The following is a 23,951-nucleotide window of genomic DNA, read 5'->3' on the forward strand; positions in this document are numbered from 1 at the left end:
AACATTTGAGATTTTGATTCAGATTGCTTTATTTAAAAGGGGAAATCATGTCCAAATTACTTAAGCATGGTTTCAAGCTGAGAAATAGATGTTAAAATTACAGCTGCTCCCGTGAATCATCAAAGGTGCTATATCACTGTGTGTGTATATGTGTTGCAGCAGTAATCCTTTTCCTGATAACATCTATGCTGTGCCAGGAAGATTTTTAGAATATATTAACTGCAGCAATTAAAAATCATCATCAGTTATAAGATAAGACAACTTTACACGTAACATGCCATAATATTCCTTTAAAAAATCATTACATCCTTAAAATAAACACCAGGGTTCTCATAATTTATAAATCTAGGTTTGAAATTTAGAAATAATCAGCTACACAAATACATAAAAACTACAGTAGATACGAATTAGCAACCACATTCATAGCTCTTACAAGTTATCCTCTTCTCTTACTAGTTCCCATTTTAGTAGAATGCGAAACACTTTGGTGAATATACAGTTTTAACTACCATTGTCACTGCGGTTTTTTACAAACTTTAAAAAAGCTCTCTCCTGGCTAGGTACGCCTCCCTTCTCTTACTTCTCCCTCGCCTCTTCACCTTCCTAAAAGAACGTGCTCCCTGTTATCCAGTTCTCTGCCTTCTTTCCAAACTGTTTCTCTTAGCAATTTTAGTGACTTCTATGGCTTCAGCTAACACCTCTATGCAAGTTAAGTCTCAATTCAACATCTCTAATCCTAAATCATCTCTTCAGATCTAGACCCAAATTTACTTTTTCTTTCCAGCTTTACTGAGGTCCAATTGACAAATAAACATTGTATCTATTAAAGGTGTACAACAGTGATGTTTTGATATACATAATCAAATGATGACCGAGACCAAGTTAATTAACATATCCATACCTCATAGTTACTTTTCTTAGTGTGTGTCAAAAGAATGCCTTAAGATCTACTCTCTTAGCAAATTTCAAGTATACGTTATTAACTCTTGTCACTACACTGTAAATTAGGTCTCCAGAACTTATTCATCTTATAATTGAAACTGTGTACCCTTTAACCAACATCTCCCCATTCCTCCCCACCCCTAACCCCTGGTAACCACCATTCTACTGTCTGTTTCTATGAGTTCAACTTGCTTAGGTTCCACAGTAAGTGAGGTCATGCAGTGTTTGTCTTTCTGTGTCTGGTTTATTTCACTTAGCACAATGCCCTCCAGGTTCATCCATGTTGTTCCAAATGGCAGGATTTCCTTCTTTTTAAAGGCTAAATCACATTTCATTGTGTGTGTGAACATATACACATTTTCTTTATCCATTCATGTGTTCGACATTCAGGTTGACTCCATACCTTGGCTATTGTGAATAATGCTGCAACAAACATGAGAGTGCAGATATCTCTTCGAGACAGTGATTTCATTTCCTTTGGATATGTACCCAGAAGTGGAATTGCTGGATCATGTGCTAGTTCGTTCTGGTTTTAATTTTTTGAGGAACCTCCATACTGTTTTCCAGAATGGCCGTATCAATTACATTCCCATCAACAACATATAAGGGTTCCCTTTTCTTCTAAACTGTCTCTTCAGCCCTGGACTCATGTTTCAAGTGATCTTCATGTGGACTGCAGTTAACCATGGGTCAGGTGGTGGCCTATAGAGCCTTGGGAGTCTCCAGAAATTGTATGTATTTGCTGCGTGTATGTGCACATGCACATTTTTCTGGAGAGAAGGATCATAATTTTCTTCAGATTCTCAAATGTACGTGTGACTCTAAAGAAAGATAAACTCAGGTAGGTCATATACTACCAGTATACCAGAACCTTTGGCATAAATACTAGTGTTTTGTTTTGTTTTTGAGAAAGAGTTCCGCTCTGTCACCAAGGCTGGAGTGCAGTGGTGCGATCTCGGCTCACTGCAACCTCCGCTTCCCAGGTTCAAGCAATTCTCATGTCTCAGCCTCCCGAGTAGCTGGGATTACAAGCATGTGCCAACACACCTGGCTAATTTTTGTATTTTTAGTAGAGACAGAGTTTCACCATGTCGGCCAGGCTGGTCTTGATCTCCTGGCCTCAAGTGATCCGCCTGCCTCGGCCTCCCAAAGTGCTGGGATTACAGGTGTGAGCCACCGCGCCCGGCCAACACTAGTGTATTTTTAAAAGAGAAAACAAAGTCCAGGTTAATGTGTTTATTAAAGGACTTCTATAGTTAACTTTCCCAAGCAGTAGATTTCTGAAGCTTGCTAGCATCTTCTAATGCAATAGTATGACACACTGCAGCTGCGGATCAACCGCTTTTATAAATAAAGTTTTATGGGAACATAGTCATGCCCATTCATTTACACATTGTCTATGGTTGCTTTTGCAGTTGAGCAGTGAAAAGAACTATATGGCCTGCATGATTGGAATATGTTTACTATCTGGCCCTTTAAGGGAAAGTCTGCGGTTATTTTAGATTTAAAAAATGTCTAAGTTGAGAAAAACAGATCTAATCTTGAATAATCAAAAGAAATACATCTTTTAATTTTATTTGTAAGCAATTTCAGATACTGGTATCAAGCAAACAAAACCCCTGTATTTTTTTTAAAAATAGGGTGTCTTACCTGCCATTGCTTGGCTGCTGCGGCGAGTGCCTGGAATGATCAGAAGGCTCTGACCGCTGGTCAGGAGATCGTGACCGGCTGCGGCGGGGAGGCCTATCGTGTGATCGACCAGAATGATCTGATGCCAGTGACTGAATTTCTGAAATGTCTGTTAATAAAAGGGTGCTACTTATTTTCCCACAAAAATAATTACAGTCAAGTATAAGGTACTCCAGTAATAATGAAGATAAGCTAGTAAGTAAAATTATATATAAAATGGAAGATTTATGCATTAATTTCACCTGCCAGCAATCATATCAATAGTGGTGAGTTGTCTACAGGAAAAAATGTATATAAAACTTATAGATTTTGAAGGTGTTTGGCTGGTAGAAAATTATCATTTCATTCAAAGATGTTCAATCTCCCTAGTATTTTAAGAAAATAGGTCACTTAGAGGGAACGTTCAAACAGAATCACACTCACCGTCTCTCTCGGAGGCATTAGCAGAGTGGATGCTGTCAGAAAGATCAGGGACATTCAATAGCGTAGCCCGTTCATCTCTTTGAACTACCATTTTTAATTTGCCTTTAGACCTTTCTATCAATGTCTTTGCATCTGTCAATGACATATTTTCTGTCACAGTACCATTTATCTGCAACAGAAAATAAATTACAGCTTGAAAGTAAATAATAAAATACAAATGTTAACTTAGTTTGTTATAAACAGAAATATCCAAACCACTCCTTGCTATGAGAACCAAAATATTCTCTCTACACTTTCCCAAATTGTCAAAGTATTCCACCTTCTTGAGATGATAAAATCTTTACTGTACTGCTGCTGTCAGAAAAACCCATAGTAGCATCCCCTAACTCCTTCTTTGAGGCTGTCACTTTCTATTACTTATAAACAAACGAATAAATAAGCATTTCAATAGTATCTGGAAGCAATTATCAGAACTTTTTAATGTGTAAGAACAGACGTATCTATCTACAAAGTAGTACCGGCCTGTGAATAATTATCTCAGGATGACCCTGTGATACCTAAAGCATTGGTGTCGACATGTAATAATGCATAAAGGGAATTTATATCCCTCTCCCCCAAACACTGATTTTTAATTCTCTTTGGCAAAACTGCTTCAAACAAGAGCACAGACTACATGGTAACTCTAGAACTTGTTTTCTATTTCAGTTCATTAAAAAGTAAGAATATGATTATACCTTCAATACAACATCACCTTCTTGAATATTGCCATCTCTTGCTGCCAAACTATCTTGTGAAATTTCCTTAACAAATATATGGCTTGCCAATCGAAGACCATATTCTGAAATAATGTAAGTAAGTGTTTTTAGTATAACATCCTAAGACACCTAAATACATTTTACAAGTATACAACTAAACTAATTAACTACTGCATAGAGTTTTCAAGTACAAACAATAACAAGAAATATTTCTTGGCCATCCTGCAAATAAGACATTCCCTCTAATTAGCAAGTCTGCAATGTCTCCGTGAAAGCCAAGGGAAAGTGTATGGTTCAAACGAAGGACTGATAGACCGTGTTCCCATATTACTGAAAAGGAGAAAATCCCCAAGAGGACACCATTTCTTTTTGACCAAGCATTGATACACTAGCTCTTCAGAATGCTTAAGGAACACAATTTTCTTTAAGAGACAGGGTCTCACTATGTTGCCCAGGCTGGACTCAAATTCCTGGGGCCAAAAAACCCTCCTGCCTCAGGCTCCAGAGTAGCTGGGACTAACAGACATGTGTCACACTATGCCTGGCTAGAGATATAATTCTAAAGAGTAAACTGCTTGAGGTTTGAAAAACTTTGAAAAGATTGATCATTTTATTGATGACTATTATCATGCATATACTACTTCTATTTTTCCCAGCTCCTAGACCAAAAATATTTCTGATCCTATACACCCCATGACACTGGATAGACATACTCAGAGTACTAGCATGTACTAAGCATGAGTGCAAAGGCTTACAACCAGCCAGGCAGATGTGGGCAGGAGTTATAATGCCAGTCCTTTCCTTTAAACAACCAACAAAGTATCCAAGAGTGAGAACATTGACTCCGTCTGTGGGTAAGGAATGTTGGAAGTTGAGGAAATTACTAGCAGAGTCCAGAGAACTGCCCAGGTTCCTGCAACAGCTGCAGAAAAACATATTTTAAGAAAAATAACAACAATGACTACAACTATCAATATAATGTCAATAGTAAAAGGATTGCCCCTGGTTCTGTGAGGAGAGTCTTACCGCATTAAAAACAAAATCAAAAACCAAGATGGAAAACAGAAAACTGTTTTAACATGGGATAAATTTACAGACCTATTACCTAAGTGTCTAAAAATTACATAAGAGTAGGCTGGGCATGGTGGCTCATGGCTGTAATTCCAGCACTTTGGGAGGCCAAGGCGGGCAGATCACAAGGTCAGGAGTTCGAGACCAGCCTGGCTAGCATGGTAAAACCATCTCTATTAAAAATACAAAAAATTAGCCGGGCATGGTGGTGCACACCTATAATCCCAGCTACTTGGGAGGCTGAGGGAGGAGAATTGCTTGAACCTGGGAGGCAGAGGTTGCAGTGAACTGAGATTGTGCCACTGCACTCCAAGCCTGAGAGACAGAGTGAGACTCCGTCTCAAAAAAAAAAAAATTACATCAGAATTACAGTTTAACTTAAGACAAATATACAAAGAGTACTCACAGCCAGAAATAGAATCAGGGTGAAGAAAACGGCCTTTTAGGATATCTGGGCAAGGAATGAGGCAGTCATCCATACGGTCATTACATCACAGAAGGATAGGGTATTGGTTAAAAGACTGTTCTTCAAGATTAAACACTTATAAATGACCATTACACAGATGACCCCAAAATATTCCTTGTATATTAGTTTGTTCGTTCATTCTAAATATTTCTTGGGGTATATATCAACTAGGTACCAGGCATTAGGGAGAAAGCAGCAAATGAGATAGTTCCTGCACTCTGGCAATTTGCAGTCAGTGAAAAAAAGGATGTTAGCATGGTAATCCCAAACGCGGTGGGTTCAGAGGGCAGAAACACAAGGGTTCTTCACCTACTAGGGGGAAGGAGAAGGCCTCCCTGAGGAAGAAATACTAAAGTTAAAACTTTACCTAAGAAAGACCTAAACCTGAAGGGTATGTTTGTGGGGGAGGGGATGCATGGGGTGAGTGACGGCTGAAAAGTTCAAAACAAATGCATCAAAGTAATGAAGAAAAAAACCTGGTGGACCTAATGAAGTCATAAGTCTAGTGTAGCTGAGACTGAGAATTAATGAAGAAAGGGGCAAAAGAGTAAGACAGAAGTGTCACAGAGGATCTATGAAGAAATCTGCAGAATCAACTTAAAGGGATCCAAGAGACAATCTATGAGACCAAATGAGTCTATGTAAGAGATGACAGTGGCTTGGAAAAGGGTGGAGGCAGTGGAGAAAGAGTGGGATGGATAAGAGTGGTATTCAGGAGTGAGGACATTCATCATGCATAGGAAAAAAAGAGAAGGCAAGGGTAACTACCATGTCATCTGGGAATGGCCTGAGAAACTGGATCAATAGAAACACATTCAATTGAATACTTCATGAGAAATACAAAGAAAAATTTTAAGAGGGAGATGAGTTTCATTTGAGATGTGCTGTGTTTCAGGGACCTACAGGAACATCTAAGTGAATATGCCTAACAGTTGGAACACAAGAGTGTAAAGATTTGGGCTGGAGAAAGAGGTTCTGCCATCATCAGCAGTGACTGGAAGCAGGGGAGCAGATGAAATTGCCTAAATTAATTGTTATTCAACCTGAGGAAAAGAAAAAAAAAGTTACCTTAAGTGGAAAAAAAGATTCTAGGAGAGAAACTGACAGAACGTTATAAAGGGTAGGGTGAGGAGAATGAGCTTGCAAAAGATACAGAAAGGTGGGGGGAAAAAACAGAAAGATACAGTACTACCAAAGAAGACATTATTTTTAAAAATAAGGAGTGGTTAACCATGTGAAATGATACTGAAAAGGCAAGCAAGCTAGAGACTGAAAAACTTCCACTAGATTTAGTGTGAACATTTTTGGGGGCAGAGCAGAAAAGATACCAGACCAGAGAGGATTGAGGGGTAAGTAGTGAAGTAAAAACAGCAAATGTTGGCAACTTCACTGAGACTTCACTGAATAGGGGGTATGGAATACCACCTAGGAGATATGCCAATGGTAAAGCAGATCAAAGTAAGTCTTGATAATATTCCGACTGTAACACCCTTTATATCAAAATGATCAGTCATGCATGCCCACAGGAGGAGCAAGCCACAGATCCATTTTTTATCAAATTTAATGAGGCATGAGGGAAAGCAGCTGAGTTTCAGTTTCAAAAACTTCAAAGAAGTACTGCATTATGGAGAAATGCCCTATAAGGGGTTCCTTTCCTTAAATTCCTCCATTTAAAAAAAACAGTCTGGAGTGAGGGGGAAGAAGTCCCAGCGGGGCACAGTGGCTTCCTGCCTATAATCCCAGCACTGTGGGAGGCTGAGGCAGGTGAATTGCTTGAGCTTACCAATTTGAGAACAGCTTGGGCAACAGGGCAAAAACCCTGTCTGTACCCAAAATAAAAAAATTAGCTGGACGTGGTGGCATGTACTTGTAGTTCCAGCTACCAGGGAGGCTGAAGTGGGAGGACTGCTTGAGCCTGGGAAGCAGAGGTTGCAGGGAGCTGAGATTGTGCCACTGCACTCCAGCCTGGGTGACAGAGCCAGACCTTGTAACAACAACAAAAACAACAACAACAACAACACTCCCAAGATTTCTCTCCATGATTACACTACTAACAGTTAAGAAAAACACTGAATTTCCATTTGGTGATGGTGTGACATTTCTTGTTAGCATAATTTGTACTTGGCTATTCTCATCACAACAAATCCAAAAGCCAAGCCCTGGACAATTCACTTGAAGTGTTATCTGTTCCAATAGAAAAAATGAACAGTCCCTGAAGCCTGCCATAACAGGATTTGACTTATAGTGATAGAACACAAACACGAAAACAACAAAGCAAAGACATGAAGAGACAGCAACTGTACTTCTCATTAAAATTAGTTTTAAATTTTCATGTGAAAATAACAGCAAGAGTTGGCAGAGAATACCTTCATTTTTCCGGGATTTCACCAGTGTGACTTTAGTAGGTTTAGCGGGCTGGCTGGAAGCCACTGACCGCCTGTCTGACCGCGGAGACAAGCTCCTCTCTCTACTTGCACTTCTATCCCTCGGCCAAATCTTCTCACTCCTTCTGTTAACCACACCACTCCGGCCACTTCTTGGATCATGTATTTCCTCATCATAACTATCTTCTTCATTATCTGATACTGGTTCAGGATCAGGACGACTTACTGGTATTTGAACTTTCTTCTTCCTTCTAATTGTCTGCAAGTTAAAAAGGTTAAAAAATAAGTTGACTGATTTTCATATATGTACGTTCAGTTCCAAAGAGAAAGGAACATTACACTTCTCATCCCATATTAACTACGAACCAGCAAGAAACAATACACAAACAACTACAACAAAGTTCTAAGGAATACATTTCCATAAAGGCTGTGTTTTCTGTTCTCCTGATAAACAGATCTGGTTAAGCACAAATAAGAACGAGTGGGCCTAAAAACCTCTTTATTTACTTCACACAGAAAGATCTTCCTGGTGTGATAATCACAAGCTTACAGAGAAACTAACAACTGTTGGTGGTTTGAATAAAAAGGACAGCACTGTACTCTAATGCCATCAAATATACTCTAGGTGCTACCAAAACCACAGCAAACTTCCAAGCCCAACTTGCTTCCTTAAAAATTTTAGAATGTATCAATATCAAAGCCCACAATTGCCCCAGACCTCTAAGAGATAATTTATTCTACAGCCGCACTAACATTCAATAATATGTTGGAGCTAATTAACTCAGCCGTACTTCACCAACACAAACTGCTTTCAGTCTCTGGATCTCTTCAATTTATACTCCCAGTCTAGGTGCAAATTCTTCCCTCTGGCGTTCTTTTCTCAATGATTCTGGTAACTGGCTCTGTATTGCCTGTCCACTTATTTCCTTCATTCTCTGCAAGCTGACGATCTACATGTATTACACCTGCTGACTGAATGGCCCTGTAATCTGTGGACCACACTTTGCCTTCTCACAATAGTATACACTTGACCTCACTGTAGTTCTACAGGATCTCCTTGTGTATCACTCCTTGTCTTCTATGTCGGACACCTTGAGCTACTGAAACTTTTCACTATCTTATTTCCAATTCCTTCATCTTCTCTTTTTCTCAGTTCATCAGTTCCATCCTGGTTTCACTCGCATTCCCCCCAAGTTTGCATGAGACATCCTGTTGCCATATTTAAATGACTTTTTCTTGACCCCTCAATCATCTGCCCTGACAAACTCCAGTCCTATTATTACCTTCACTTCCACACTTTGCTGATGAGGCCCTCTGTAAATTCATTTTACAGAAGTCTTGCTCTTGTTCAGCAATCCTTTCATCTACATATTGTTGCCTCTCTGTGGAATTTGCTAATGTAGGTATTCTACAACCATTCTTCAAGATCCCAGCCACTCAGCCTGCTTTAAGGAGATCAGTGCCATTTTACTCCTCCTCCCCTCCTAAATTTTTTCAGTATTTCCCCTCCTAAATTTTTTCAGTGTCTCATTTATTTGGTCCTCCTTCCTTCTGGTCTCAAAGACCAAGGCAATCTTCTCCCTGGATGAACGAAACCCTTGTATTTGAGCTCTCATTCTCATCCCTACCTACCTCTAAGACTTTTTTCTTCATCAATTACCATACTCCAGGTTACCTGAAACCTCAATCTCTTTATTTACCTAAAATCTGTCCTCTACCTACTAAGCTCCCCGAATTAATCTTCTATTTCTCTGTCTTGCTATTCACCTGCATGTTATCATCTTTTCTCTCTTCTCTATGTGGCTAAACTTCTTCAAAGGGCTGCTCTACACTTAATACTACTGCTTCCTATGACTACTACTACTATCATCAGATACTGGTTCAGGATCAAGATGAGGGCCTGAGCAGAGGGCCATTCTGAGGAAACAACGCTGAAGCTCAAGGATGAGAAACAGCAGAGGCCAGCATGTGAAAAGGAGGACAGCCAATGCCCTGTTATGAACTGAAAGAGAAAGGCTGCCCTTCTCCTACTGGAGCAACCCACAGCTGAAGTCCTTATAGGGTAATATTTTCTGTAAAGCATTCCTAATGCTAGCTGCCTGCTTTTACATCTCACTTCTACTTAATTTCCAACATATTATATTGGAAGCAATACCTGGTATTAGTATTTTAATCTTCAGTTCCTCCCTAGTAATAAACAAAAACAAAGTTGAGCAGATGAGCACTCAAGGCTTTCCCTATCATTCCTGTAAGAGTGTGCCACCTCTTTGGGATCCTACTGTACCTGACCTATCAACCTCAGATGACGTGCATTATATGGTTATCAGTATGTATACCTATCCAGCCCACTAAGATTTGAGTTTTTTGAGCAGTTCCTTACCATGCATTTAACTGTACATATAATGCAATGCTTGCATCTAGTAGGTGCTTAACTTATTGAAAGGTAACCGGTCCTATTGTGATTCTCTACTTATGAATCAACAGTTATAAACATGAATAATAATTCGTAGGTGTGACAACAATTGCTCGATTTTAACACTATGAAAAATTTGGAATCAACATTTTTAGGAAAAAAAATGCCTACTTCAAAATAGTTTAGCTTAATTAAGTCTCGAAGGTAAAATAAAACAAAATGATGCCATGTAAGTACTAGAACAAAATACAACAGAGAGGCTTTTGCAATTAAAAGGCTTTTGGAAGCATGACACCAAGGCAGAACCAATAAAATGAAAGTCTGACAGACATGACAAAATAAAAATGAAAACATTTCAATGTTGTAACAAAATGATACAAAACAACAAACACAAACAACTTACAAGCATTCACAAAAGCAAAGAGGATAACAACACATGAGGTATGTATGACAAAAGGCTAATAATCTGACTACAGAAAACACTCTAGTATGACCATCATCACCATATAAATGCAAAGGACTTGAACAGGTAAATGAAAAAACAAATGGGTAGTAAATATACCATGAGAGGATCAAATCCACTTGTGATTTAAAATGTTTCATTTGAAACACTTGTTTGGTTTATCAGTTTGGCAAAGATTTAAGACCTGTTGAAAACTGAACTCTCAATAGCCTATTGATTTTCTGAAGGACAAACTGGCAATACATACATCAAAAGTCATTCAGGCCCTTTGACTCTGAAAAGCCACTCCTAGAAAATTATTCTAAACATTAACTAAACAAGTAGGTAGTAATATGATGATTTTTGCAGCTGAATTTTAAAAAAATACTTGTGGACTGGACACTGAAATGCCTGTGAATGAGTGGGTTGGATAAATATATATGCATAGTGAAATGCTGCATGGCCATGTGGATACCTACACAGTCATGCACCATGTAAAACAACGGACAACACGTACTGCAGGGGCCCCATAATATCACAATGGAGCTGAAAATCTCCTATCACCTAGGGACGCCACAGGGTCATAATGTCGTGGGTGCACTGCAGTACTTATGTTGGTGGTGATGCTGGTGTAAACAAAGCTACTATGCTGCCAGTGGAATAGAAGTGTAGCAGATACAATATGTACAGAATATAATACTTGATAATGACTGTGTTACTGGTTTATGTATTTACTATGCTAAACTTTTTATCATTACTGCAGAGTGTACTCCCTCTACTTATTTTTTTTCTAAATGTTAACTGAGAAAACAGCCTCAGGTAGGTCCTTCAGGAGGTGTTCCACAAGAAGGCATTATTGTCACAGGAGATGATGGCTCCATGCGTGTTACTGCCCCTGAAGAGCTCCCACTAGAACAAACTGTGGAGGTGGAAGACAGTGACACTGATGACCCTGATCCTGGGTAACCCTAGGCTAATGTGTGTGCTTGTGTCTTAGTTTTTACTAAAAAAGTTTAAAAAGTGAAAAATAAAAAATTTTAGGCTAGGTGCGGTGGCTCCTACCTGTAATCCCAGAACTTTGGGAGGCTGAGGCAGGCAGATCACTTGAGGCCCGGAGTTCAATACCAGCCTGGCTAACATGGCAAAACCCCGTCTCTACTAAAAATACAAAATAAGGGCTTGGTAGCGATCGCCTGTAATCCCAAAGCTGAAGCACGAGAATCACCTGAACCAGGGAGGCGGAGGTTGCAGCGAGCCAAGATCACGCTACTGCACTCTAGCCTGGGTGACAGAGCGAAACCGTGTCTTAAAAAAACATAGCCTGTAATCCAAGCACTTTGGGAGGCCGAGGCGGGGCGGATCACGAGACAGCCTCCATCTCGATCCAGGAGATCGAGACCATCCTGGCTAACATGGTGAAACCCCGTCTCCACCAAAAATACAAAAAAATTAGCTCTGGTGGCGGGTGCCTGTAGTCCCAGCTACTCGGAGGCTGAGCTTGCAGTGAGCCAAGATCGCGCCACTGCACTCCAGCCCGGGCAACAGAGTGAGACTCTGTCTCAAAAAAAAAAAAAAAAAAAAAAAAAAGAACCCAAAAAATTTTAAATATTTTTGTACAGCTGTACAATGTGTTTGTTACTACGAGAGTCAAAAAGTTAGAAAGTTTATAGGTTAAAAAAGTTTCAGTAAGCTAAGGTTTATTATTGAAGAAAGAAGACTTTTAAATAAATTTTATAAATTTATAAAATATTAAATACATTAAAAATATTAAAACGTTAAAAATTTAGTGCAGCCTAAATGTATAGTGTTTACAAAGTCTACAGTAGTGTACAGTAATGTCCTAAGATGTCACATTCACTCACCACTCACTCGCTGACTCACTCAGAGCAACTTCCAGTCCTGCAAGCTCCATTCATAGTAAGTGCACTAAACAGGCATATAATTTTTTTATCCATTATATATTTTTACTGTACTTTTCCCATGTTTAGACATACACATACTTACCATTGTTTTACAGCTGCCTACAGTATCCAGAACAGTAACATAATATATCTATTATGAGAAGTGAATTATCAGGCAATTCTGTCTTTGTGTGAACACCACAGAACGTTATCTTCCCAAACCCAGATGGTATAGCCTACTACACATCTAGGCTACTTGGCACAGCCTATTGCTCCTCGGTTACAAGCCCGTACAGCATGTTACTGAACTGAATACTGTAAGCGACTGTAACACAATGGTAACTATGTGTGTATCTAAACACAGTAAAGGTAAATACAGTATTCTAATCTTATGGAACCACTGTCAGATATGTGGTCTGTTGTTGACCAAAACATTGTCATGCAGCATGTGACTGTAGAGGAGGAAAAGAGGAGGAAACATTAAGCCAAAAAGAGGTAACTATTCGGCCAGGCGCGGTGGCTCATGCTTGTAATCCCAGCACTTTGGGAGGCCGAGGCGGACAGATCACGAGGTCAGGAGATCGAGACCATCCTGGCTAACACGGTGAAACCCCATCTCTACTAAAAATACAAAAAATTAGCCGGGCGTGGTGTCAAGCGCCTGTAGTCCCAGCTACTCAGGAGGCTGAGGCAGGAGAATGGTGTGAACCCAGGAGGCGGAGCTTGCAGTGAGCCGAGACCGTACCACTGCACTCCAGCTTGGGCGACAGAGCGAGACTCCATCTCAAAAAAAAAAAAAGGTAACTATTTAACTGTCCCCTTTCCTTTTTCAATTGAAAAAAATCCTGGTATCTAAACTGAGAAAATACATGTACCAGTGACAAACCACACCAGTGTTAGAAGAAACACTCAAGTGTAAACAAATAACTTTGGAACTATTGTTTCAGTTTTCCTTAAATGGGAAGGATAAATTCAAATACCAGAAATGTATCAACAATAAAGTTGGGGTATCTTTACTAAATTACAGAGAAAAGATACTTACAATTTTTGCATTTTTCCCACTTTTCCTTAGTTGCTGAACAGCAAAAGCATGTTCAACATTATCCATTGAAACTCCGTTAACCATTGCAACTCGGTCATTTTCCCTAAGGGGAAAAGGGCACAAAATAATATGTTAGAGAAAAACATTCTGGTAAGTTTATGATGATATTTTCAAGATAGGTACTTCTAAAATGTAATCTAATTATGAGCCAATTAATTAATTTCTCTTCAGATCAATGATAAAATAATGTCAACCGATTTACTTTCAGATTTCTCCGCAGAATGTTTAACAAGTAACTAACCACAGGTCCTTAATTTTTTTAAGTCATTAACAAAGTATTTCCCCAAAAGACTGAACAGATATCACATACACGAAATGATTCTTGGTAGTACAGTTACAGGGCATTAAATGATACTAAGTCATACAGCTGGAAAACATACTCCCTTTTAAGTTTTTCATCTTTTAATTCTTCTAATCATAGTGCCATTATTTTGCTAGTATATTTTGTGTTTCTCTTTATCTTACTAATCTTCATAGGGAACAAAAAGGGTGCAAGACTTGGGGAGGAGGCTTCTGAAAGCTAGATTCTACCCAAAAGGAGTTATACATTTTCTTTTTCACTATTTTTACAGTTACACATTCTATTTAAAGTGAGTGATACTAGCTTTCCAATTTTCATAGGGATAAAGCTTCCTTTATTTTCTTTGGAGACAGGGTCTCGCTCTGTCACCCGGACTGGAGTACAGTGGTGCAATCATGGCTCATTGCAGCCTCAGATTCTTAAGTTTAAGGGATTCTCCTGCCTCAGCCTCCCAAGTAGCTGGGACTGCAGGCACAAGCCACCATGCCCAGCTGATTCTTAAACTTCTTTTGTAGAGACGGGGATCTCACTGCATTGCCCAGGTTGGTCTCAAACTCCTGGTCTCAAGTGATCCCCCTGCCTCAGCCTCCCAAAGTGCTAGGATTATAGGAGTGAGCCACCACACCTAGCCAGTTTCCCTCTTAAGTAAATATATGTTAATTTAAGGAAAAATATATGAAGCATGGCACAGGTGGAATGTGAATATGACAAAATCACTAAGACAGTGTAAGACAGTAGGCCAGTGCCTGAGGAGAGGAACACTGCTTGTTGCACAGTGCCCACGACAAGCAGCACTCTTACTGTAGCTGTCCTTCAGCTGGTCCTCCTTTCAGCACATCTGAAATCACTATTGACGTTTCCCCACTCTGAAAATGAGGATTATCTCGTCCACCAGATATTGCAATTCCAAATCCAAATCCAGGAGCCTAAAGTAAAAATTACAGTAAAATATTGCTATTAAGGACAAAAATAATTGTTATATCATACTCTACAATCTAGAGAAGCCAAAATATAAAAATTACAATCTTAATATATCTGTGATCCATAAACACTCACCTGCATGGTTACCTATTAGAATTATCCTTGTACAAGAATGCATGCTCTAATAACTACTGGACATAACAGAATATTAAAAATCGCCAACTATATACATGTTCTTTAAAAACCAAAAGACAATTAAAAATTAGTAACACTGAGATCCTGACTTTATTTTTTATCAGAAGAGGTCCTGAGGAGACTGGCAGAGCCCAGTGTGATCATCAGCCATCCTGGCAACTGATTTAGAAGATTACAGACTTATCCAGCATACACACCCTTTGTCATTTTACATAAATATCAATTGCTTTGAAAATCAAGTATTGGTTATTTCAACTTCTTTCAACAACTTCTGCCACTCCTAAAAATCTCTGTAGAATATAATGCCTTGTGCACACTATACAATAGAAGGTGTACATTAGCCATATTGAACTTTGTAAAATTACCTTTTTTAAAAACTAAATTATAATAAGCTACGCACTTCTGAAAGAGCCAAGAATCTTTACCATAATGACTCAGGACAGGCCGGTATAGAAAAAATTCAAAATATTTTCCAGGTTGTTAAAAAATTACCTAATCTCAAAGAAATCACTATTCCCTAGAAAGGATATGAAGTACTTAAGAGTAGTTTAAAGAGACAATATACATTTTCTTAAGGCTACAGAATCATTAAGCCAGAAATGTATGTTTTTGTATAAAACTGTACAATTCAAACTGCCTGAGGACAAAGGTAACAACCTCCTCCCTCAGCTTTCCAGTCCGCAACAGAGGAGACTATTTTCACCATGAATAGTGCATACATCACCTTTCCTCCCATCCCAAAGCCTATAGAAGTAGCAAAAGAAAAAAAAATCTTCTTAAAAATGAATAAATACCAACTATTCCAAGTGTCCATCAACTGATGAATGGATAAAACGTGATATATACCCATACAATGAAAACATTGTGTGTAAAAAGGAATGAAGTACTCATACATAGTATAACATGAATCAACCTTGAAAACATCATGCTAAGGTGAAGAAACCAGTCACAAAGGTTAATAGATTATATTATTCCGTTTATATAAAATGCTCAGAAAGGCAAATCTATAAAGACAAAAACTTGAATGGTGGTTGTCTAGGGCTACAGGGATTGGAGGGGGTGATAGTTCAATGGGAGGTGTTTTTTTTTTCCCCAGTAATGAAAATGTTTTAAAATGGACTCTGGTGATGGTCACACAACTCGGAACATGCTAAAAACCAATGAACTGCATACTTTAATTGTTTGGTATGTGAATTATATGGCAATAAAGCGAACACAAAAAAGTTAATATGAAAAAAGAAAATAATAAAACAGGGAAATTTCTGAGTAACTGAAGATAATGGCAACCATCTGAATCTGTTTCTCTATATATTCTCCCAAAATTTAATAGAACAAAAATAGACCAACTACAGTGGTTCTCCCTTATCCTCGGTTTCATGTTCTTTGCTTTCAGTTACTTCAGGTCAACTGCAGTCTGAAAATTTTAAACAGAAAACTTCAGAAATAAACAATTGGTAAGACTTAAATTGCACACCGTTATGAGTAGTGTGATGAAATATTTTGCCATCCTGCTACGTCCCATCTAAGATGTGAATCATCCCTTTGTCCAGTGTCTCCACGCCATAGGGGCTCCCCACCCATTAGTTACTCAGTAGCTGTCACAGTTATGAGATCAACTGTGGAGAGGTAACACAATGCTTGTGTTCAAGTCACCCTTATTTTACTTAATCATGACCCCAAAGTACAGTAGTAGTGATGCTGGCAATTCGGTATACCAAAGAAAATCTGTAAAGTGTTTCCTTCAAGAGAGAAGGCAAAAGTCCTCCACTTAATACAGAATATATATATATATATATATATATATATATATATATATATATATATATATGCTGAGGTTACTAAGATCTACAGGGAGAAGGAATCTTCTATTAGTGAAATTGTGAAGGAAAACGAAATTTGTGCTGGTTTTGCTGTCACACCTAAAATTGCAAGGGTTTCGCCACAGTGCATGGTAAGTGCCTATTTAAGATGGAAAAGGCATTAAACTTGTGAGTGGAAGACAGGCACAGAAACGTGCTCCAATTAACAGCAAAACTGGGTTTGATACTATCCACGAATTCGGGCATCCACTGGGGGAACATATACCCCATGGCTCAGAGGGGACTACTGTACACAAAACCATACACTCATCATAATTCAAAGACAATATCCAAATTTCAAATTAAAAGCAGGACTCAAACTTCAAAAATAAACGATTAGAGACAAATGACTATTAGTACGGCATTAGAAAACATAAGAGACTACAGAACAAATTCAAATAAATTTGAAAACCTAAAGGAAACATAATTCCTGAGGAAATATAGATGGCCAAAATTGACCCTATTATAAATAAAAAGCTTAAACGGCCCAATTTCTGGAGAAAAAAGCAGCAAAATTTATGAGGGAATTATCCCACAAAAAGGCACCAGGCACAAATGATTTCCCAGAGAAATTGTGCCAAAACACGCAATATCCGGACAGCCTCAATACAATATATTGTTTCAGAACACTGATATCAAGGAAAGCTTCTAAATTCTTTTTATGAAGCAAGTATAATACTGACACTGAAAGCTGATGACTGTCCATGATAATGACTAACCCCCCAATATTACAGCTCAACATAATTTATTTGTATCAGTGCAAAATACAAAATAAAAATAAGCAAACAAAGGCCAACACTACATAAATGCTCCATGAAAAAGGGATTAATTCCAGGAATGCAGGATTAGTAGGAAATCCACTGGCATAATATATCCTATTAATAAATCTAGAGAAAAAAATTATATGATTATCTCCAAGATCCTGAAAAAGCCTTTGACAAAATTTGACTTTCACTGCTGAAGAGAAAACAAAGTTTGTGAAAATGCACCGTAACAAAACCTGTAAGTATGTTGCTTTTTGTTAAAGTACACAAAGAAAATCCAGCTTTTCATACACAGATACAGTCACTGAAAAAGAAGAGTTATTTTAGTAGCCTTTTTAGGTAATTACGAAAATTCATGTTTGACTTTATGCCAAAAACTTAATAAATGATAGTTTCCTAAAGGAGAGTAACAATGTACAGTTTGAAACCATATCATTCAACTGTCTGTACTGTTGCATGAATTATCTATTGGCCTATTTTACACTCTGAATGAGTATTTTATCCATGTATAATTTTACTATAGCATGCCTTAGTCTTTCGGAAAATACTGGTTCCCTGAGTTAGGTAAATCTTCCAAATGATGCCACATTTCACCACACAGTGTATTTTAAAATCATGTGTTAATATCACTATCAAGGTTATCAAAAGAGTCTTTAAGTACTGAAAAGCTACTGAGCTTATGGTGGCAGATAAAAATTTCTCAAATTTTAAATTTTGTTTTAAAAATCAGTTTTCATTGTTAGCAACAAATACTATCGAGAATTGTTCTCCTTGAAACAAGGTACTCATTCATTTTGGAGAAATATGTTTGTCAAATATTCATGTTTGGATAACCATACATTCCTTCAAGTAAACAACTGTTCAAGTAAAAGTGATGCCTGCCTTCCACCCCCCACTCAATACACGGCTGCAATTCAAATAATCACACAAGTACTTTAGTACAAGGCAGAAGTACTTTAGGCACACTTCCTGTTTGCATACCTAGACTACTGAAAACGTGTGTATTCAAGGGTTGGAAAGTAACAAGACACAGTTCTTACTGTTTCAAGTCATTCTTAAATAAAACTGAAATTGTTCTTTTAATCTACGAGTGTGTGACAATGACTATTATACGGTTTGGTGCCCCTGCCTTGATTTGGGCTACAAAGCCCACAGTTTTAACCACCATTGTTTCTGAACCTTCAGTCAAATAATAACACAGCGAAGAAGATAAGAAATACCTTCATATTGAATAAAAAGAGTTTTGCCCTTGAACCTAAAAAGGTTTCAGGGACCTTTAGGAGTCCACAGACCATACTTTGAAAATGTCGATATTAAGAACTACTTAAACATGAAGGGAGAAAAAAAAACAACAAAATAAAACAATGAAACAATTTACAAAAGATATATGAGATGTTAAAACCCACAGATAAATGCAAATTAAAACCAAAGAACACCAAGAACAGAAACATTAAAGTATAACATATTTCAGAAAAGGAAGGCTATAGCAAACAGTCTACTACTGATGGGCACACAAATTGCTACAACTTTCAGGAGAGGAATTTGGCAGTAACCTAACAAAACTACAAATGTACTATCTTTTGACAGAGCAAACTAACTTCTAGAAAGTACCCTAAAGATACACATACCTCTCTCACAATACAAAGGTAACAAACGCACAAGGTTATTCATTGCAGACTGTTTGTAATTGCAAAATGCTGGGAAAACACCTAAACACCCCAGCCTTAGTAAAGGATTATCCTTTCCCTTTTTTTCTCCTTCAAAGAAGTTGGGGCTAATCTTTGTAATTTAGTAATTTGAAAAATTACTCTATGTAATTTTACAGTATGAACTTACATCTTGTTTGGTAGTTCTTTTATTTTCCTCATTTAAAAGTTAAAAACATAAAAAGATTAAAAAATAACCAAAAACATTAGGAACTTTCAATAAGCAAGGCAGGGATGCGAGCATACATTTTAAAAAATTACTTGTGAGCAAGCAAATGCAGTTCCGGCACCTAGTAGGGCAGGTAATCCTGCTACATCAGTGCTTACCACAGTTCACTTAATGACTATCCAGGAGGCCTGCGACTTCTTACCCAGGCTGCAGGTAAGAATCACTTGGGAACAATTTCAAAACTGCTTGCTGATGCATGATCCTCAATCTATACCAATTAAGTAAAAATGGAGAAGAGGAGTTGGTGGACTTAAAAAAAAAAAAAAAAATAGCCCCCAGGTGATTCTAATGAGCAGCCAGGAACGAGAGCTGCAGCTTTCAATGTTTTCTGAATATAAGATCAGTTCATTAAAAATTTCAAAAGGTTCAACTTTTCCCCACTTTCCCTTCCCTCTACCTTCATAATTGTCTTATTTGGCCCTTTCAACAGATTTCTCACCTCCACTGCACTACAAGTGTTGGCAGTGCTGTCCCTCTAACACAAAGACCCTAATCCAATAGATCCTTGCCCCTAAGTCCAAATTCCTTAGCATGCAGTGCCTTTCAATACAACTCCAAACTTGCTTCCCAGCACCCCAGTCTTTGCTCTAAACCCACCTAAATACTGATTCCTGCTTTACCAGATCATGCAATATCAAACTATGGCTTAACATCTCCTCTCTGCCTAGGATTTCCTTACTACCTTATCAATCTTGCAAGCTTCAGCTCATCTTTCAAAACCCAGGTTCCACGTCACCTCATTCATAAAACTACCCTTGGCTTTCACAGAAGTGGTCCATCCTGTACATGTGCTGGGGCACATGTACGCACTTGTGCTACTTAACACACAGCACCACAAGTAGCCTCGGTTAGCAAGGCCCTATTTGGGAGGAAGTCACATATTTAAAATCGAAGGCTAACCTGATTAAGCCTGCCAAACTTTACCTTCCTTTTTCATCGCTTACTTCTAGTTGATCTATTTTAAACTCCCCACTAGCAAGTCACATAGCAAATCTCCCACGAACTTCCTTACAGATAACTTCCGAATGTAGGTCACTACAGTAACGGTTGCTTCAAGTTATTTCCAGGAACCAGTTGGCAGCTCTTGTCCACTTCAAGCTGATTAAGACCACCGACCCTTCAACTGGGCCTGCATGAATGCCCAAAGAGAGGTAACTGTTTGATGTCAGAGGGCCAAAACCTCCTTCCTCAGATCATGGTGATACTGCCATTTTTCAAACATGCATTCTATGAAGAGCTGTATAACTTGACTACATGTATGCAGATCCTAACTAACTCACTTTTCCTTACCCCCAATCTTTCTTCCCCATACCTTGGAGAACCTTGGTACTCTATTCCAAAAACATCCTTAAAATCCCATCTTTGGAGAGGTGGGTTTGAGATTTGTTCTCCCATCTCCTCATTTGGCAGTCTTGTGAGTAAAATCTTTTCTCTTTGCCAAAACAAGTCATCGCAGTGACTGGCTTGCTAGTTCAATATATTTGTATACATCTTTCACCTCAATGCAACCCTGCAGAAGCCTGACACAAAGTGGTTCACGAAGTTAGTGAACCTCAACAAGTATTTGATTGATTATTCAATTTAACTTTAATTCTATTTCCCTTTATAGAGACTCTTTTTTAAAACTAGCCCTAATTAGAGCACTAAAAACAGAATTCTGGAAAAATTAGCAGCAATGAGAGTAGGCATGAATGAATCTTCCTGAATAAAAACAGGCAGGTCGACTACATAACAAACCACGAATCCAAGTGCAACATTTACAACAAAACTAGGGGGTCAATGTATCCCCCTTGAAGTGCAAAATGCAACGAGGAGGGGATAAACAACCGGCTATGGAGACTTCCTTAGCATGAGAACGAAGCCATATTCTAAAACAAACAAACAAACAAACAAACAAAATCCTCCCCGCCACCTTCCGAAGGAAAAAAAAAAACCACCACAAATTACAGGCAAAAATGAGAAAAAGAAAACGATCAGAATCAAACCCTCTATACCAGCCGTCCTCAACCTCTTTGGCACCAGGGATTGGTTTCTTTGAAGACAATTTTTCCACAGACCGGCAGGTGGAGGGGATGGTTTCGGGACAATCCAAGCACATTACATTTATTGTGTACTTTATTTCTATTATGATTACACTGTAATATATGATGAAATAATCACAAAACTCACCATATTGTAGAATCAGTGGGAGCCTTGAGCTAGTTTTCCTGCAACTAGATGGTCCCATCTGGGGGTGATGGGGGACAGTGACAGATCATCAGGCATTAGATTCTCATAAGGAGTGTGCAACCTAGATCCCTTGCATGCATGGCTCACAACAGGGTTCACACTCCTGTGAGAATGTGATGCCGCCACAGGAGGCAGCACTCAGGCAGTAATGAGAGCAATGGGGGGTGGCTGCAAATACAGGTGAAGCTTTGCTCACTTGCCCGGCGCTCACCTCCTGCTGTGTGGCTCAGTTCCTAACAGGCCAAAGATCCATACATCTCTGTGGCCTGGGGGATGGAGACCTCCACTCTACATAAAGTTACTATATAATGGATACTGAGTAGCAGAATAACATCTCTGCAGACAATAAAAGTATGCCTGAAAGAAGGCTTAAAAGAGGGAGAGGATTAAAACTGTTATTAGCACAAGAAGATACAAGACATGAAAGAATTAGAAAAAATGTAGAAATGAAGAGGAAGAATTCGAGACCAAATCTGAAATTTTAAAAGGTCATTTTAGATAGGAATATAAGACCAAAAAACATCTTAAGAGAAAAAGTAAAAAAGAAATCAACCTAACATCCTAACATTAAATCAACAATACATACGACATTAACAACATTACATACATTAACAACCTAACATCACAACAAAAAGAACTATAGGAACAAGAGCAAACCAACTCCAGAGCTAGCAGAAGACAAAAAATAACAAAAAGAGCTGAACTGAAGGAGCCAGGCACGAAACACCATTCAAAAGACCAACAAATTCAGGAATTGTATTTTTGAAAAAAAATCAGTAAGACAAACTATTAGCTAGACAAAGAAGAGAGAAGATCCAAATAAACACAATTAGGACAAAGGGGATACCACTGACCCCACAGGAATACAAGTAACCATCAGAGAATACTATGAACACCGCCATGCACACAAACTAGAAAATCTAGAAGAAACTGATAAATTCCTGGACAAACCCACCCTCCCAAGACTGAACCAGGAGAAACTGAATCGCTGAACATACCAGTAACAAACGCCAAAAGTGAATCAGTAGTAAATAGCCTACCAACTAAAAAAACCCCAGGACCAAATGAATTAATAGCTGCTCTACATGTACAAACAAGAGCTGGAACAATTTCTACTGAAACTATTCCCAAAAACTGAAGAGGAGGAACAATACCCCAACTCATTCTATGAGGTCAGCATCATCCTGATACCAAAACCTGGCAAAGACACAAAAAACAAAATTTCAGGCAAATTATCTTTGATACACATTGATGCAAAAATCCTCAACAAAATACTAGCAAGCTGAATCCAGCAGCATATCAAAAAGCTAATCCACCACAATCAAGTAGGCTTTATCCCTGGGATGCAAGGTTGGTTCAACATATGCAAATCATTAAATGTGATTCATTACATAAACAGAACTAAAGACAAAAACCACATGATTATCTTAATAGATGCAGAAATGGCTTTCAATAAACTTCAACTCCCTTCATGTTAAGAACTCTCAATAAACTAGGCATTGAAATTGAAGGAACACACCTCAAAATAGTAAGAGCTGTATATGACAAACCTACAGCCAACATCATACTGAATGGGCAAAAGCTGGAAGCATTCTCCTTGAGAACCAGCACAAGACAAGGATGCCCTCTCTCATCACTCCTATTCAACACAGTACTGGAAGTCCTGGCCAGAGCAATTAGGTAAGAGAAAGAAATAAAGGGCATCCAAATAGGAAGAGAGAAAGTTAAACTATCCCTGTTTGCAGATGACATGATTCTGCATCTAGAAAACCTCATGGTCTCAGTGCAAAAGCTCCTTAAGCTGATAAAATAACTTCAGCAAAGTTTCAGGATACAAAATCAATATACAAAAACCACTAGCATTCTTATAAACCAACAACAGCCAAGAGCCAAAACAGGAATGCAATTCATATGGAACCAAAAAAGAGCTCAAAAAGCCAAGACAATCGTAAGCAAAAAGAACAAAGCTGGAGGCATTACGCTACCCAGCTTCAAACTAAACTACAGGGCTACAGTAACCAAACAGCATGGTACTGTAACAAAGACAGACACACAGACCAACGGAACATAACAGGGAGCCCAGACATAAGGCCACACATACAACCATCTGATCTTCGACAAAGCTGACAAAAACAAGCAATGGGGAAAAGATTCCTTAT

General features: G+C 38.5%; 1 protein-coding gene across 18 annotated transcripts in view; it reads right to left on the reverse strand.

The window, feature by feature from the left end:
* TJP1 (tight junction protein 1) overlaps positions 1–23,951 on the reverse strand; it is a 270,016-nt gene that overhangs the window by 59,075 nt on the left and 186,990 nt on the right. For all 18 annotated transcript variants that reach the window (XM_031002056.3, XM_031002054.3, XM_031002055.3 and 15 more), the window contains 6 exons: positions 14,691–14,815; positions 13,529–13,631; positions 7,713–7,989; positions 3,789–3,892; positions 3,055–3,223; positions 2,593–2,740 (listed from right to left, as the gene is read on the reverse strand). In XM_031002056.3, the coding sequence (XP_030857916.3) occupies positions 2,593–2,740; positions 3,055–3,223; positions 3,789–3,892; positions 7,713–7,989; positions 13,529–13,631; positions 14,691–14,815 (926 nt within the window). The remainder of the gene's footprint in view (positions 1–2,592; positions 2,741–3,054; positions 3,224–3,788; positions 3,893–7,712; positions 7,990–13,528; positions 13,632–14,690; positions 14,816–23,951) is intronic.

The sequence above is a fragment of the Gorilla gorilla genome, chromosome 16 (assembly GCF_029281585.2).
Source record: "Gorilla gorilla gorilla isolate KB3781 chromosome 16, NHGRI_mGorGor1-v2.1_pri, whole genome shotgun sequence".
In the NCBI taxonomy this organism is placed as follows: domain Eukaryota; kingdom Metazoa; phylum Chordata; class Mammalia; order Primates; family Hominidae; genus Gorilla; species Gorilla gorilla.